Genomic DNA, 12,045 nt, shown 5'->3' with positions numbered 1-12,045 from the left:
ATATATATATATATATACATATATAAAAGCATACCTCAGAGATACTGAGGGTTTGGTTCCAGACCACCACCGTAAAGCAGTGATGCCTTGTGAGCAGTAGGAGAAAAAAAGGGGGACAAAATTCTAAATTTCCATGTGCTGAATATCAGTTAAATGAATTATGGCCCATGAGGGGGACAGGGATGGAACCTCATATGCCAAATGAGAGAGCCAGGTGGAGAACAGAGCGCCAAAATGGGCTGCTATTCAGGTAAAGAGAAACACAAGAGCAGACACACACCACACACACACCCCACTTATATCTTGGTGGGTTGTTTCTGGGGGTCTCTGTCGGCAGCTGAGAGGCTAAATGTACTGGACTGCATGTCCCTCTACCAAATGAGAGCATTTTTCTTATTCGACTGGGGCCCAAGCTTGCCCAGCCCACCTCTACCCCAAGGTCTGTCCCATCTAAGTCACGCTCGCAGCCAAATGCTCCCTTTTCTTCAGGTTACTGCTGCCCATCCTGGAGTTGTCAACACCCCTCCAGAATTGTGAAATTCCACACGTGACATGCTGTGGCAGCAGACATGGTGTGACAGGTACAGAGTACGCGGGATGGGGGCCATGCTTTCCTCCAGGGGACACGTGGACTGGTCTCTGTGGACCTTGGAGTTGCTGAGTCAGCCCAGAGATCCTGTAGACACCTACTTGGGGCCTCCACAGGGCGGTGACCTTCAGTCCTTGCAAAAACCATCCGTTGATTAACGTTGGACCTGCGTATTTTTACGTTTCTCTAATCCTATCCTGGCATAGGACACTCTGCCATAAAAGACTAAATTAGAATTTTATTTTCTAATTTCTAATAAGTATTAATTTCTAATACCAACTTAAATTGGTATTTTAATTTCTGGTTTTGGATTCTATTCCACAAGGCAGGACTTTTCAGGGTCCACTTCCATCTCAGGTGACACAGCAGACATCAGAGGGATTGACCCTCAAGGTCTGCAAAGGGCGGGTGGGGAGGGCCCCCTGATTCCATCCCCCATTCAACTCAGTCTAGTCTACTTTGGACAGAAACCTTGCCCCCTCACTCCAAGTCCTAATTGGTTCTTCATTCTCTCTGTACCCCTCAGCTTCAGGGATACCCACCCATGGACAGGGTCCACAACAATGGCCCTGGGCTTGGAGCCTTTCTCCTTGAAGAGCGTCTTTCTCTTCACGCCCTTGGTGTCGGCCACGGAGATGGTGCCCAGGATGGAGTCGGTCCAGTATATGTTGCCGTAGATCCAGTCCACCGCCAGCCCGTCAGGGGCCTGGAGGTCGTCACCAATGACCGTGTCATAGGAGAAGCTGGGTGCTCTGTCAACCTGGGTACTGAGGAGACAGGAGGGGGAGGGCGAGAGCTTTAGTGCCAGGGACCATTATTTCACCCGGGGTCGTGCTGGGTGTGCGCCGAGGCTCACCTGTAGATCTTCTTTTGGGACAGGTCGGACCAGTAGATTCTGTTGCTGGCCACCTCCATGTCCAGGGCCACCACGTTCTTCAAGTTTGGGATGAGGCTGGTGTATTCTCTGCGGTCCAGCGTCATTTTCCTCACCTCGTGGCGGTTGGTGAAAAAGAGGTAGGCGATGGTGCCTGCAGAGATAGGAAGGGCGCTCAGGGGAATGGAAGGGACCCTGACCCCTGCTTGTCACCCTCCAGGGCCTGGCTGAACCAGAGAAGATGACCAGGGCACAGGATGGAGTGCCTCCCTGGTGTATTAACGGTTAGGTTCTGATGCTCTGACTTCTGGGGCCTTGCAGATCCTGGAGGGATGAATGGCCGCCCCCAGGCCTCGCCAGTTCCTACACAGTTACCCACTCGCCTCAGGTGCAAACTAACCAGCCACACATACCACCTCCTTTATTGGGGTATCACACTCCAGGCCACCATCCCCTGTCCTGGGGGAATCAGGCAACCAGAAACAGTCCTTACATCCCAGGGCCCGCTGACATTATGCAAACTAACCAATCCTAAGCCTGTTTACCCTGCCTCACCTGTTCCTTCCCAAGGAAACCACAAGAAAGCCTCTAGCCCACATCTTCCCCCTCACACCCTCTGCTTCCTGACCAACCTTGGTGCTTCCCTGTGGGGCCCTGCATGGTGTAACATGTCCCCTCCTTCCAGGAACTGTAACAAACTGTCTTTACAGTGGCCATTGTCTCCTGATCTGTTGGCCTCGCCAAAGATGCACAATAATAAAAACTACATTTCAAAACACCTGGGCTCCAGCATTTTACATTTTAGGACCGAAAGTTGAAGATATGATAATGGCTCACGTATAGGTAGTGATTCCTTACAGCGCAGAAGTCTTTTTAATAATTTTCCTACTAAGTTTTCCCTCATTGATCCTCATACCCTTACAAGGCAGGGGCTATTTTCAAACTTCCTTTACAGATAAAAGGACTGAGGCTCAGAGAGGGGAAGTGACTTGCTCAAGGTCACACAGCTAGGGAGTGGCAGAGCCGGGATTTGAACCTGGGTCTCTAGGACTCTGGAGGCTGTGCTGTACCTATGACGCCAATATTCACCAACAAACTGACTACTGCTACAACTGACCTCACTCAGAATATCCCTTCCCATGACACCATCCCCACCCCTGGGATGGCACCTGTATAGACATGGAGTGCTACAGATTGGAATGAAAGTAACATGTCAAATCCTGGAAGAATTCAGGAACTCGGCCCCCAGTTTTCTCCAAAACCAGGACATGCACGAGGATGTGACAGAGGGAGGCTGGAGGCTGTCTAGAGGGATGACAACAAGGGTGAAGGACTTAAAGCCAAAGAGACTCTTAGAGAAACAGGCAAAGCTTATCTAAAGTATTTCTGCAAAACTCGCTAGGATCACACTACAAGAGGAGAACATGATGCAAAACAAAGACCATTTGGGTGACGGTCTGGGTGACAAGTCTGCCAGAATAATTACGCCTCCAAAAACAAGGGATCCCTTGATTTAGGTGATTCTAAGAATTAGTGCATGGTTGCAGTTCTAACCTAAACTTTAGGTAGAAAAGAAACTTAACTATTTCTACTATTTTGTTTCATTATGAGTTATTATATTTTGGTCTCTTTTAAATGCACTTGCTTTTTGGGGTGGGGTGGGGTACAGGTACTATAGCTAACAAGAAGAGAGAGAAGAGGTATGGGCTGTTTGGGGCCATGGCTTTCCAACTCTTGCCCTCTGAAGTCCCTGGCAGGGCCTGGGGGCTACAAACCGCGCCCCATGGGGCTGACCTGTGTCTGAGAAGCTGGACATGTGAGGGCAGCATTCCAGTAAGCCTGATTTCTAACTGCACTGTCATTCACATGCAGGAGGTCTCAGGAGCAAACAGCCTGCCCCTAGGTCATTTTAGTCTGTGCAAAGTTCAGATGCTGAAATTCCTCACCCGTTTGCTTTGGGAGCAGCCAGGCCAGTCCCCTTCCCCCACTTCCGCACACTCACCTGTGGCCTTGCAGGCCTTGGTGAAGGGGTCCAGCTGGAAGCCCGACTCACACTCACACTTGAAACTGCCCTCAAGGTTCACGCAGATCTGGCTGCAGGCGTTGGGGTCCTGACACTCGTCAATATCTGTGAGTTGGGACAGAGAAAGAGGTTTGGGACATCGCCCCCATGGGCCGTGGATAGAGCGATGGGCTCTGACCCAAAGCCATGCCCCACAATGGCAGATGGGGGAGGGCCATCTCCTCTGGGGAAGATCTCTAGGGCTGGGGTCTCAGTGACCATGAGGCTCAGAAATAAAATCATGGAAATGGCCAAGAGCCGTCTACAATGATCTTTTTTTTTTTTTAAAGATTTTATTGGGAAATTGGGGGAGGGGATCAGCGTTGGGAATCGGGGAAGGGGAACAGACAAGTTGCTTTCCTTTTGTTCTTTAGTCTAGTTGTGAGAACGTTGCTTCACTGGCCCATGTTGGTATTATAATTGCGCTCTTCCCAAGTGAGGCAGATTGGTCGCCAGCCACTGTATGGCCACTCATGGCAGCTCTTATCAGCTCACACTGGCTGCCAGCCGTTCACATCGGCTGCCAGCCACTCACGGTAGCTTATGGCAGCCCACTGCAGCTTCACTGCAGCCTACACCGTCGCCAGTGACTCATGGCAGCCCAGCCCCAGTTTGAGCTGTTGTTCACCATCTTAGCTGTAGAGGGCGCAGCGTCACAGGCCCTAATGTGGGATTCGAACCGGGGCCCTGATGCTCAGAGCTGACGTCCCAAGCCAACTCTTAACCAACACGCCGCTCGGCCGGCCCTATAGCAATTATCTTGACCTCACCATTCACTTCAGGGGTGAGGAAGGAAGCTGTGTCAGCTGAGATTTCTTTCTTAATTATTAACCCCAAAGGCAAGAACCAAGGGCTAAGCCTGTGCTAGACATCTTGTGCCTCTGGCATTTCATTAAATCCTAACAGCCTTGCAAGTGGGGACTGCTTTATGACTACATAACAGATAAGGAAACCGAGGCATACAGGGTTTGGCCACCACGTCAGAGGAAAAGTCCAAGGAGGCCCAGAACCCACCCTGCTTGGGAATCACCTTCGCATTTTCGCCGGTCTGCCAGCTGGTAGCCCATGGGACACAAGCACTCGTAGCCAATCTTGAGGTCGTTGCAGACGTGGGAGCAGCCGCCCTTCTTGTCTAGGCACTCGTTGGTCCCTGCGCCAGGTGAGGAGCACAGACTGGTCATGCTCAAGCCTGCAGGCACCCCTTTCCTGCCACCTTTGCTATTTCACCATCTTTATCACAGTCACAATGACTTTGAGGCCAGTGAAGTACCATGACCCCTAAGATGACTTAAAATAACCATTGTCATGAGCAACACCATGAATGAACCTGGAGGACATCATGCTAGGTGAAATAAGCCAGACACAAAATGACAAATACTATAAAATCCCACCTATAGGAGGTCTTTAGAGGAGTCAAATTGATAAAGAGTAGAATGGTGGGTGTTGTAAGGAGGGGGAGGGAAAGTCAGTGTTTAATGACAGAGTTTCAGTTTGGGAACATGAGAAAGTTCTGGAGATGGCGGCACAACAGTGTGAATGTACTTAATGCCACAGGACTGTACACTTAAAAATCGTTAAGATGATAAATCTTGTTATTTTCCTCAACCACAATTCATAATTATTTTAATTATAAAAAAATGAAAACCACACACCATGGTTATGTGTATTTACTCATTTAATCCTCCCAACAACCCTAAAGGTAGCTGAACTGTAGCTGAGGAAACTGAGGCATGACCATGTTAAATGAACTGCCCAAGATCAAACCACTGGACTCAAACCCAGGGCATTGGCTCCACAATCCATGCTCTAACCTTTATACCAGGCACAGCCCAGCAGCTAAGAATGGTTTTTACATTTTTAAATAGTTGGGGAAAAAAAAGAATCAAAAGAAAAATGTTATTGTGCACCACATAAAAGTTCTATGAGATTCAAATTTCAGTGTCTGTAGTAGTTTTCTTGGAACACACATTCATGGGCACACATCTGCATGCGTATGTATGGCTGTTTTCCTGCTGCCATGGCCTAGTGGGATAACAGCAACAGAGACCACATGACCAGAAAAGTCCGAATATTTACACAACAATAGGTCACAGAGAGTTGCCACAACTTTACAAGCATCCCATCAGCCAATTTCAGCAGTCTTAGGATGTGTGAGCAACTACAGTCCCATCTTATGGATGTACAAACTAAAACTTGGCGGCAAAGCCACTTATTCTCACCATACCTGTCGCACCCCAGAGCCAAAGCACTTCGAGGCATGGGTGGGCTGGAGCCTTGTGACCCCACAGCACCTTTGTCTGGGTCCCACTCCCAGCTCCCCACAAGCTTGAGAGCTGCAGGCACCCCGGGGCTCACCACATTCGTTGAGGGGCTCGTCCGACCAGTCCCGGCAGTCCCGGACCGAGTTGCACACTTTGTCCATGGTGATGCATTCACCGCTGCGGCACTTGAACTTGTTGGGACCCTCGCACAAAGTCACTATGAGAGCCAAAATAGAGGGTCAGGTGCTTCTGAGCTGCAGGACCCTGCTTAAGGCTTTTTAATAATATAGTTAATTTATACAAAATTATATACAAATGTGTTTGCTAATAAAACAATAATTATTGAATACCTGTGAACCCAGCTTAAGAATTACGATGTCACCAAGAGCAGGAGTTAGTAAATTATGGACCATGGTCAAATGTACCCACTGCCTGTTTATTTAAATAAAGTTTTATTGGCACATAGCCTGGCCCATTCATTTACATACTGTCTGTGGCTGTTTTCACGAGGCAATGGCAGAGTTGAGTAGTTCCAACAGAGACTGTGGCCCACAAAGCCAAAAATATTTACTATCTGGCCTTTTGTGGTAAAAGTTTGCAGAACCCGTAACCTAGATCATCACACCCTATTATCCGTCCTCTGTTACCCTCTGCTATATCCCCAGAGGTAACAATAATCCTGAATTTGCAGTTTACCATTCCTTCATTTTTTCATTAGTAGTTCTATCAAACATGTATGATTGTTTTTGTTGTTGAATTTTGCTTGGTTTCAAGTCTTGTAAAATAGCTGTATTCAGTAATTTCCCGTAACTTGCTTCTTGCTGTCAGACCTAATGTTATGAGGTTTGTATGTGTTGCTGCTGAGGGGTGTAGCCTCATTTTCTGAGCTGTATGATCGTTCACTGTGTGACTACATCATCATTTTTAATATTATTTCCATACACCTGTGTTCATAGCAGCATTAATTACAATAGCCAAAAGATGGAAGCCACCCAAGTGTCCTTCAACTGAGGAATGTATAAACACAATGTGGCCCATCCATACAATGGAATATTATTCAAGCTTGAAAAGGAAGGAAATTCTGACCCACTACAATGTGGATGAATCTGGAGGACATTATGCTGAGTGAAATAAACCAGACACCAAAAGACAAACATGATTTCACTTATACCCTAGAGTAGTCAAAATCATAGAGACAGAAAATGGAGTGGTGAGTACCAGGGGCTGGGGAAGGGGACTGGGGACTTAGCAATTAATGGGGAGAGAGTTTCAGTTTGAGAAGGTGAAAAAGTTCTGGAGATGGATGGTGGGGATGGTTGCACCATTATGTGAATGTACTGAATACCACCGACCTGAACACTTAAAAATGGTGAGGACGGTAAATTTTACGTGGTATGTATTTTACCAGCTAAAAAAAAAGATAGTGTATTATCAGAATTTAACTTTTTGTTCACGAAAATTTGTTTGGCCTTATAAATACCTTCATATAAACTATTTTTAAAAGCAGTATTCTTACATTATGTGTATTTTACCACAATTTAAAATGTTTAAATTAACTCTGCTGCTGAGGAACACTTGGGCTGCTTCCAGTGTTTTGCTATTAGCACAGTGCTGCTCTGCTGGACCAGAGCCTGTCTGCTGGAGCCCGTCTCCAGGAGTCATTCCCAGGAGCGGGACTGCTGTGTTGTACATTCAGGAGTGTTTTACATCGTCTTGTGCGTGTAACTCTGAGCTCAGAGATATGGACTCTGACCACTCTGATCTCACTAAATCTCATAGTCCTGAAGTAGGTGCTTTCATTACATACGCTGTTCCGATCGGGGGTTCAAGTAAGTTGCCCAAGGACACCCAGCTGGTGTGGGGCTCACCTGGGAACCTCCACCCTCATCTGGGATCCATCCCACTTGTCCCTCCTCCCCCCCCTCCCCCCCCACAGCATAGGGCCCTCCGGGCACGGAGCTCACCATTGATGCATCCAAGCTCATCACTCTTGTCCTTGCAGTCATACTCCCTGTCGCACTGCTGGCTGCCGTGGATGCAGGTCCCATCTGAGCACTGGAACTCGTCAGGCCGGCACGTGGCCATAGCTGGGAAAGACAGAGATCGTGTAGATTTTTCTCAAGGAGCAGCGAAAACGGGAGAATCCCCACCTTTGAAGCAGCAATTTTCCAACAGCCTAACAGGAGCCGGCTGCCCTGGGCTTTAGAGACAGCGTATGGACCGAGGAGGTTTAGACATGAAAAAACACATCCACCGTCCTCCACCAGCAGATGACAGCGGCTCATCCATCCACCACACCTGCTTCTTTGAGCAGGAAAAAGAGGGAAGAGGTGGTCTTCCTTCCCACCACGGGGGGAAAACTCCCCAGGTACGTCTGTCTTTGTATTCTCACATTTAACCAATGTAGATTTTAGAAGATTTTCTTTTATAGCAGTAAGTACCTTTTTCCTTAATGAAGAAGAATCATGGAAAATTATTACCGAAGTAACAAAGGTTGAAGAGCAAAGGTTGAATAATGAGAAAGGGGAGGAAAGCACCCACAGTCCAAATGCCCCACCACAACTATTATGGTTTTCCTAGACTTCTCTCCAGTTTTGTCTCATATGCATTTTTTAGATCACATCAATTCATTAAAAAGCTACAGACCCAACAGGCCATTCTTAGCAGAAGAGCAATGATGTGATCCCAAGCTAGACAGAGGCAGGTCAAGTAAATTATGATAAATCAGATCAATACCACCAAGCATTAATGCAATCATTCAAATGACAGGCTGAAAACATGAAAAGTGTTCATGAGACGATGCTATGTGGTAAAGAATGACGTAACAATTAAATCTTGGAGAACACACATGGTGACTGGAATAGGGTAATGCTGACCTGGTCCAGACCTTGACCTCACACAGGATTTGCTTTGTGCTAAAACATGTCTATGTTTTCTGTACTTTGCTGTGGGTTATATTGCACAATAAAAATGTTTACAATTTTAAAATTTGATTTCAGGATGTCAGTGAGAAGAGATAGTAAATCTATGGGCAGAATGAGCCCCTCTCCACCTTAAAAAAAAATGCAAATTTTTGGAGCTCTGTAGGTTCAAGTAGATACTTCCTCTGCTGTGACATATGTAAAAAGGGGAATGATCTTATTCTGTATTTTTTTAAAGAAATTTTATTGGGGAACAGAGTGGGTTTTCCAGGACCCATCAGCTCCAAGTCAAAAAGCTGTTTCAATCTAGTTGTGGAGGGCGCAGCTCAGCTCCAAGTCCAGTCACAGTTTTCAATCTAGTTGTGGGCAGGGGTGGGGAGGTGTGGGGGAGTGTCAGCCCACCATCCCATGCGAGAATTGAACGGGCAACCTTGTTGTTAAGAACACACACTCTAACCAACTGAGCCATCCAGTCACCCGGGAATGATCTTATTTTTAACCCATATGTATATTTTTGCATTAAAAAAAGGAAAACAAAACAAAACAAAACAAAAAACCAAAGGTAACTTTAGCAAAGCATGAACTCTGATGACGGCGAAAATGGTAAGCAGACGGGATTTTTACTTTCACAGGTGTGTCCTCAGAAGACTACTCTGCCTTTCTGTGCCTCAGTTTCCCCATCTATCAAGCATAGGGGAAGCCTGTGCACAAGTTATGGAGATGAAATAATCTTGTGTTAAGTTTTAGAATAGATCACATACAAAGTCACCCATTGTCTTTAAAATGTGATGCTAAAATTGTCTAATTATACCTACACAGCAATTACAACTCAATGAAAACTGCACGTGGGCAAAGATACTGAAGACACACAAAGATGAAACACCTTCTGGGTTGACAGTGATTCTACATCACTGGCCTTGAAATAATGGCCTGTGCATTCAAGGAGCGCTGACACAGGGCCAGGGCCAAGGCCACATCCTGTATGTGCACCATTTCCAACACAGGAGCCACTAACCATGGGTGGCTATTTAACTTTCAATTAATTAAAATGAAACAAAACTAAAACTTCTGTTCTTCAGTCATGCTATGCAACGCTGGATAGCGGCTACTGCACTGGGTAGAGCAGGTGTGGGAACGCGTCCACCTTCCAGAAAGTTCACTATTGGGTGGCACTAGATTCTAATGGCCGCTGTCAAGGCCAGTGCTATTGCCTCATTCAACAGGGGAGGACACCACAGCGCAGTGACAGTGAGTCCTTGGCCAAGGGTCACACAGCTCTGATGTCACCAGCTAGGCCTGGAGTCCAGGATCCTTTATAAACCAAAATAATACTGCAGCTTGTGGCTTTATTCTCCTTGTCAAAAAAGAGATGAATTAAATAGGCATGTGAGGGGTGGCCGGTTAGCCCAAGTGTTTAGAGCGCAGGCTCATAACACCAAAGCTGCCTATTCGATTTCACATGGGCCAAGGAGCTGTGCCCTCCACAACTAAACTGAAGACAACTACTTGACTTGGAGCTGATGGGTCCTAGAAAAACATATTGTTCCCCAATAAAAATTCTAAAAATAATAAATAAATAGATAGATAGATAGATAGATAGATAGATAGATAGATAGATAGATAGATAGATAGATAGGTGTGTGATTGGGAGTTGTTTAACTACCTAAAGACACCACCCGTCCCACACCTGCGGGAGCGCGGGGACAGGTGAGGGGATCCCGCTTGGCGACCCTACCGCAGTTCTCTTCGTCAGACTTGTCCTTGCAGTCAGAGCCCCCGTCGCAGCGCCAGCTGGAGTGAATGCATTCCCCGCTGTGGCAGTGGAACTCGAGGGCCGAGCAGGGTTTTTCCTCTTGTGTGGCGGACGTGTTGCGGCCACCACAGTGCTGCGGCCACTCGTCTGAGCCATCATGGCAGTCGGGATCCCCGTCGCAGAGCCACAGCTCAGGGATGCAGGTGGAGCTATTGCACTGGAAGCTGGAAGGGCCGCAGGTGGGCGTGGGGCAGGATGCCTCGTCAGAACCGTCCAAACAGTCCCAGTCCGAGTCACAGACAAACCCCGGCGCGATGCACTTCCCGTCGTGGCAGCGGAACTCGTCCTGGGAGCAAGTCTTGGGGGCTGCGCAGATGGAGGGGAGACAACCCGGTCACCAGGAACCCCCCCATCTCTCAACACCAGCCTATTTTACAGAATGGGACACTGAGCAAGGAGAGTCCAGATCCCAGGAAGCGGCCCCTGCAGAGGTGGGGTAGCGGTCAGGGGTATTGGACTGAACTCCGAACCACTGCCTAGGTGGGACTTCTCAGCTCTTTCCTGGAGTCCCCTATGCCTCGGTCTCTTCATCTGTTTTTACCTCTGGGTATTATTATGAGGACTGATGAGTAAAGATTTCAGGTTGGGCTGGGCACACAGGAAGCGCTATGTAAGGGTTATTATTATTAAAAGACTCCCCCCTAAAAAAGTGGTAATTATGTGAGGTGATGGAGGTGTTAAGTAACCTTATTGTGGTCATCATTTCACAATGTAAGTCTCTTGGTATCTTTAGGGGATTGGTTCCAGAAACACACGCAGATACTAAGATCTAGGAATGCTCAAGTCCCTTATATAAAATGGTGAAGTATTTGCCTATAACCTGTATTTGCATATAGGCCATAGCAGGGTATGCCTACACATCACTTCATTTGCATAAATTCAGCTTAGGTCTCAGCATGTGGCAAATTCAAGTTTTGCTTTTTGGAACTTTCTGGAATTGTTCCCCCTGATATTTTCAATGCGTTGGTTGATTCCAGGGAGGCAAAATCCGCTGATGCAGACGGCTGACTGTATATATGTTATATTTCAATTACATCTCAGTAAAGGTGGAAGAAAAAACAAGTGCCTGGAAAAGAAGCCAGCCCATTTTTTATTTTAAATGTTCCCCGAGGAGTTGTTTCATTAGATGACCATTAATGAAGGTTAGTTGTGTGTTTCTAAGGTAAATGTAAGTGAACACTCACATCTTGATTGCAAAAAAACTTTCTTAAAGGTTTTTATATTTTGTAAACTTGAAGATTTGACGTGATCTTAGTTATTCAAAATTTTCCCAATTATTTTGTTTTTAAGATCCTTACTCCATTAGGGCCGGCCGAGTGGCGCAATGGTTAAGAACTGGCATGGGACGCCAGAGGGCCCTGGTTCGGATCCCATATATGAGGGCCAGTGACACTGCCCTCCACAACTAAGATGCTGAACAACAGCTCAACCTGGAGCTGGGCTGCCGTGAGTCACTGGCAACGGTGTAGGCTGCAGCCCCTGTGGCAGTGGGTTGCCATGGGCTACCATATGTAGCCAGCAGCCA

At 47.0% G+C, this 12,045-nt stretch overlaps 1 protein-coding gene across 1 annotated transcript in view; it reads right to left on the bottom strand.

Annotated features, from left to right (window-relative positions):
- Nucleotides 1-12,045, bottom strand: part of LDLR (low density lipoprotein receptor) — a 43,848-nt gene that overhangs the window by 13,443 nt on the left and 18,360 nt on the right. The window contains exons 4-10 of the mRNA XM_019659237.1: nt 10,443-10,826; nt 7,751-7,873; nt 5,881-6,003; nt 4,556-4,675; nt 3,466-3,591; nt 1,446-1,617; nt 1,132-1,356 (exon numbers count right to left, since the gene is read on the bottom strand). Of these exons, the coding sequence (XP_019514782.1) occupies nt 1,132-1,356; nt 1,446-1,617; nt 3,466-3,591; nt 4,556-4,675; nt 5,881-6,003; nt 7,751-7,873; nt 10,443-10,826 (1,273 nt within the window). The remainder of the gene's footprint in view (nt 1-1,131; nt 1,357-1,445; nt 1,618-3,465; nt 3,592-4,555; nt 4,676-5,880; nt 6,004-7,750; nt 7,874-10,442; nt 10,827-12,045) is intronic.

The sequence above is a fragment of the Hipposideros armiger genome, unplaced genomic scaffold (genome assembly GCF_001890085.2).
Source record: "Hipposideros armiger isolate ML-2016 unplaced genomic scaffold, ASM189008v1 scaffold_298, whole genome shotgun sequence".
NCBI lineage: Eukaryota > Metazoa > Chordata > Mammalia > Chiroptera > Hipposideridae > Hipposideros > Hipposideros armiger.
This window is presented reverse-complemented; position numbering and strand designations above follow the sequence as displayed.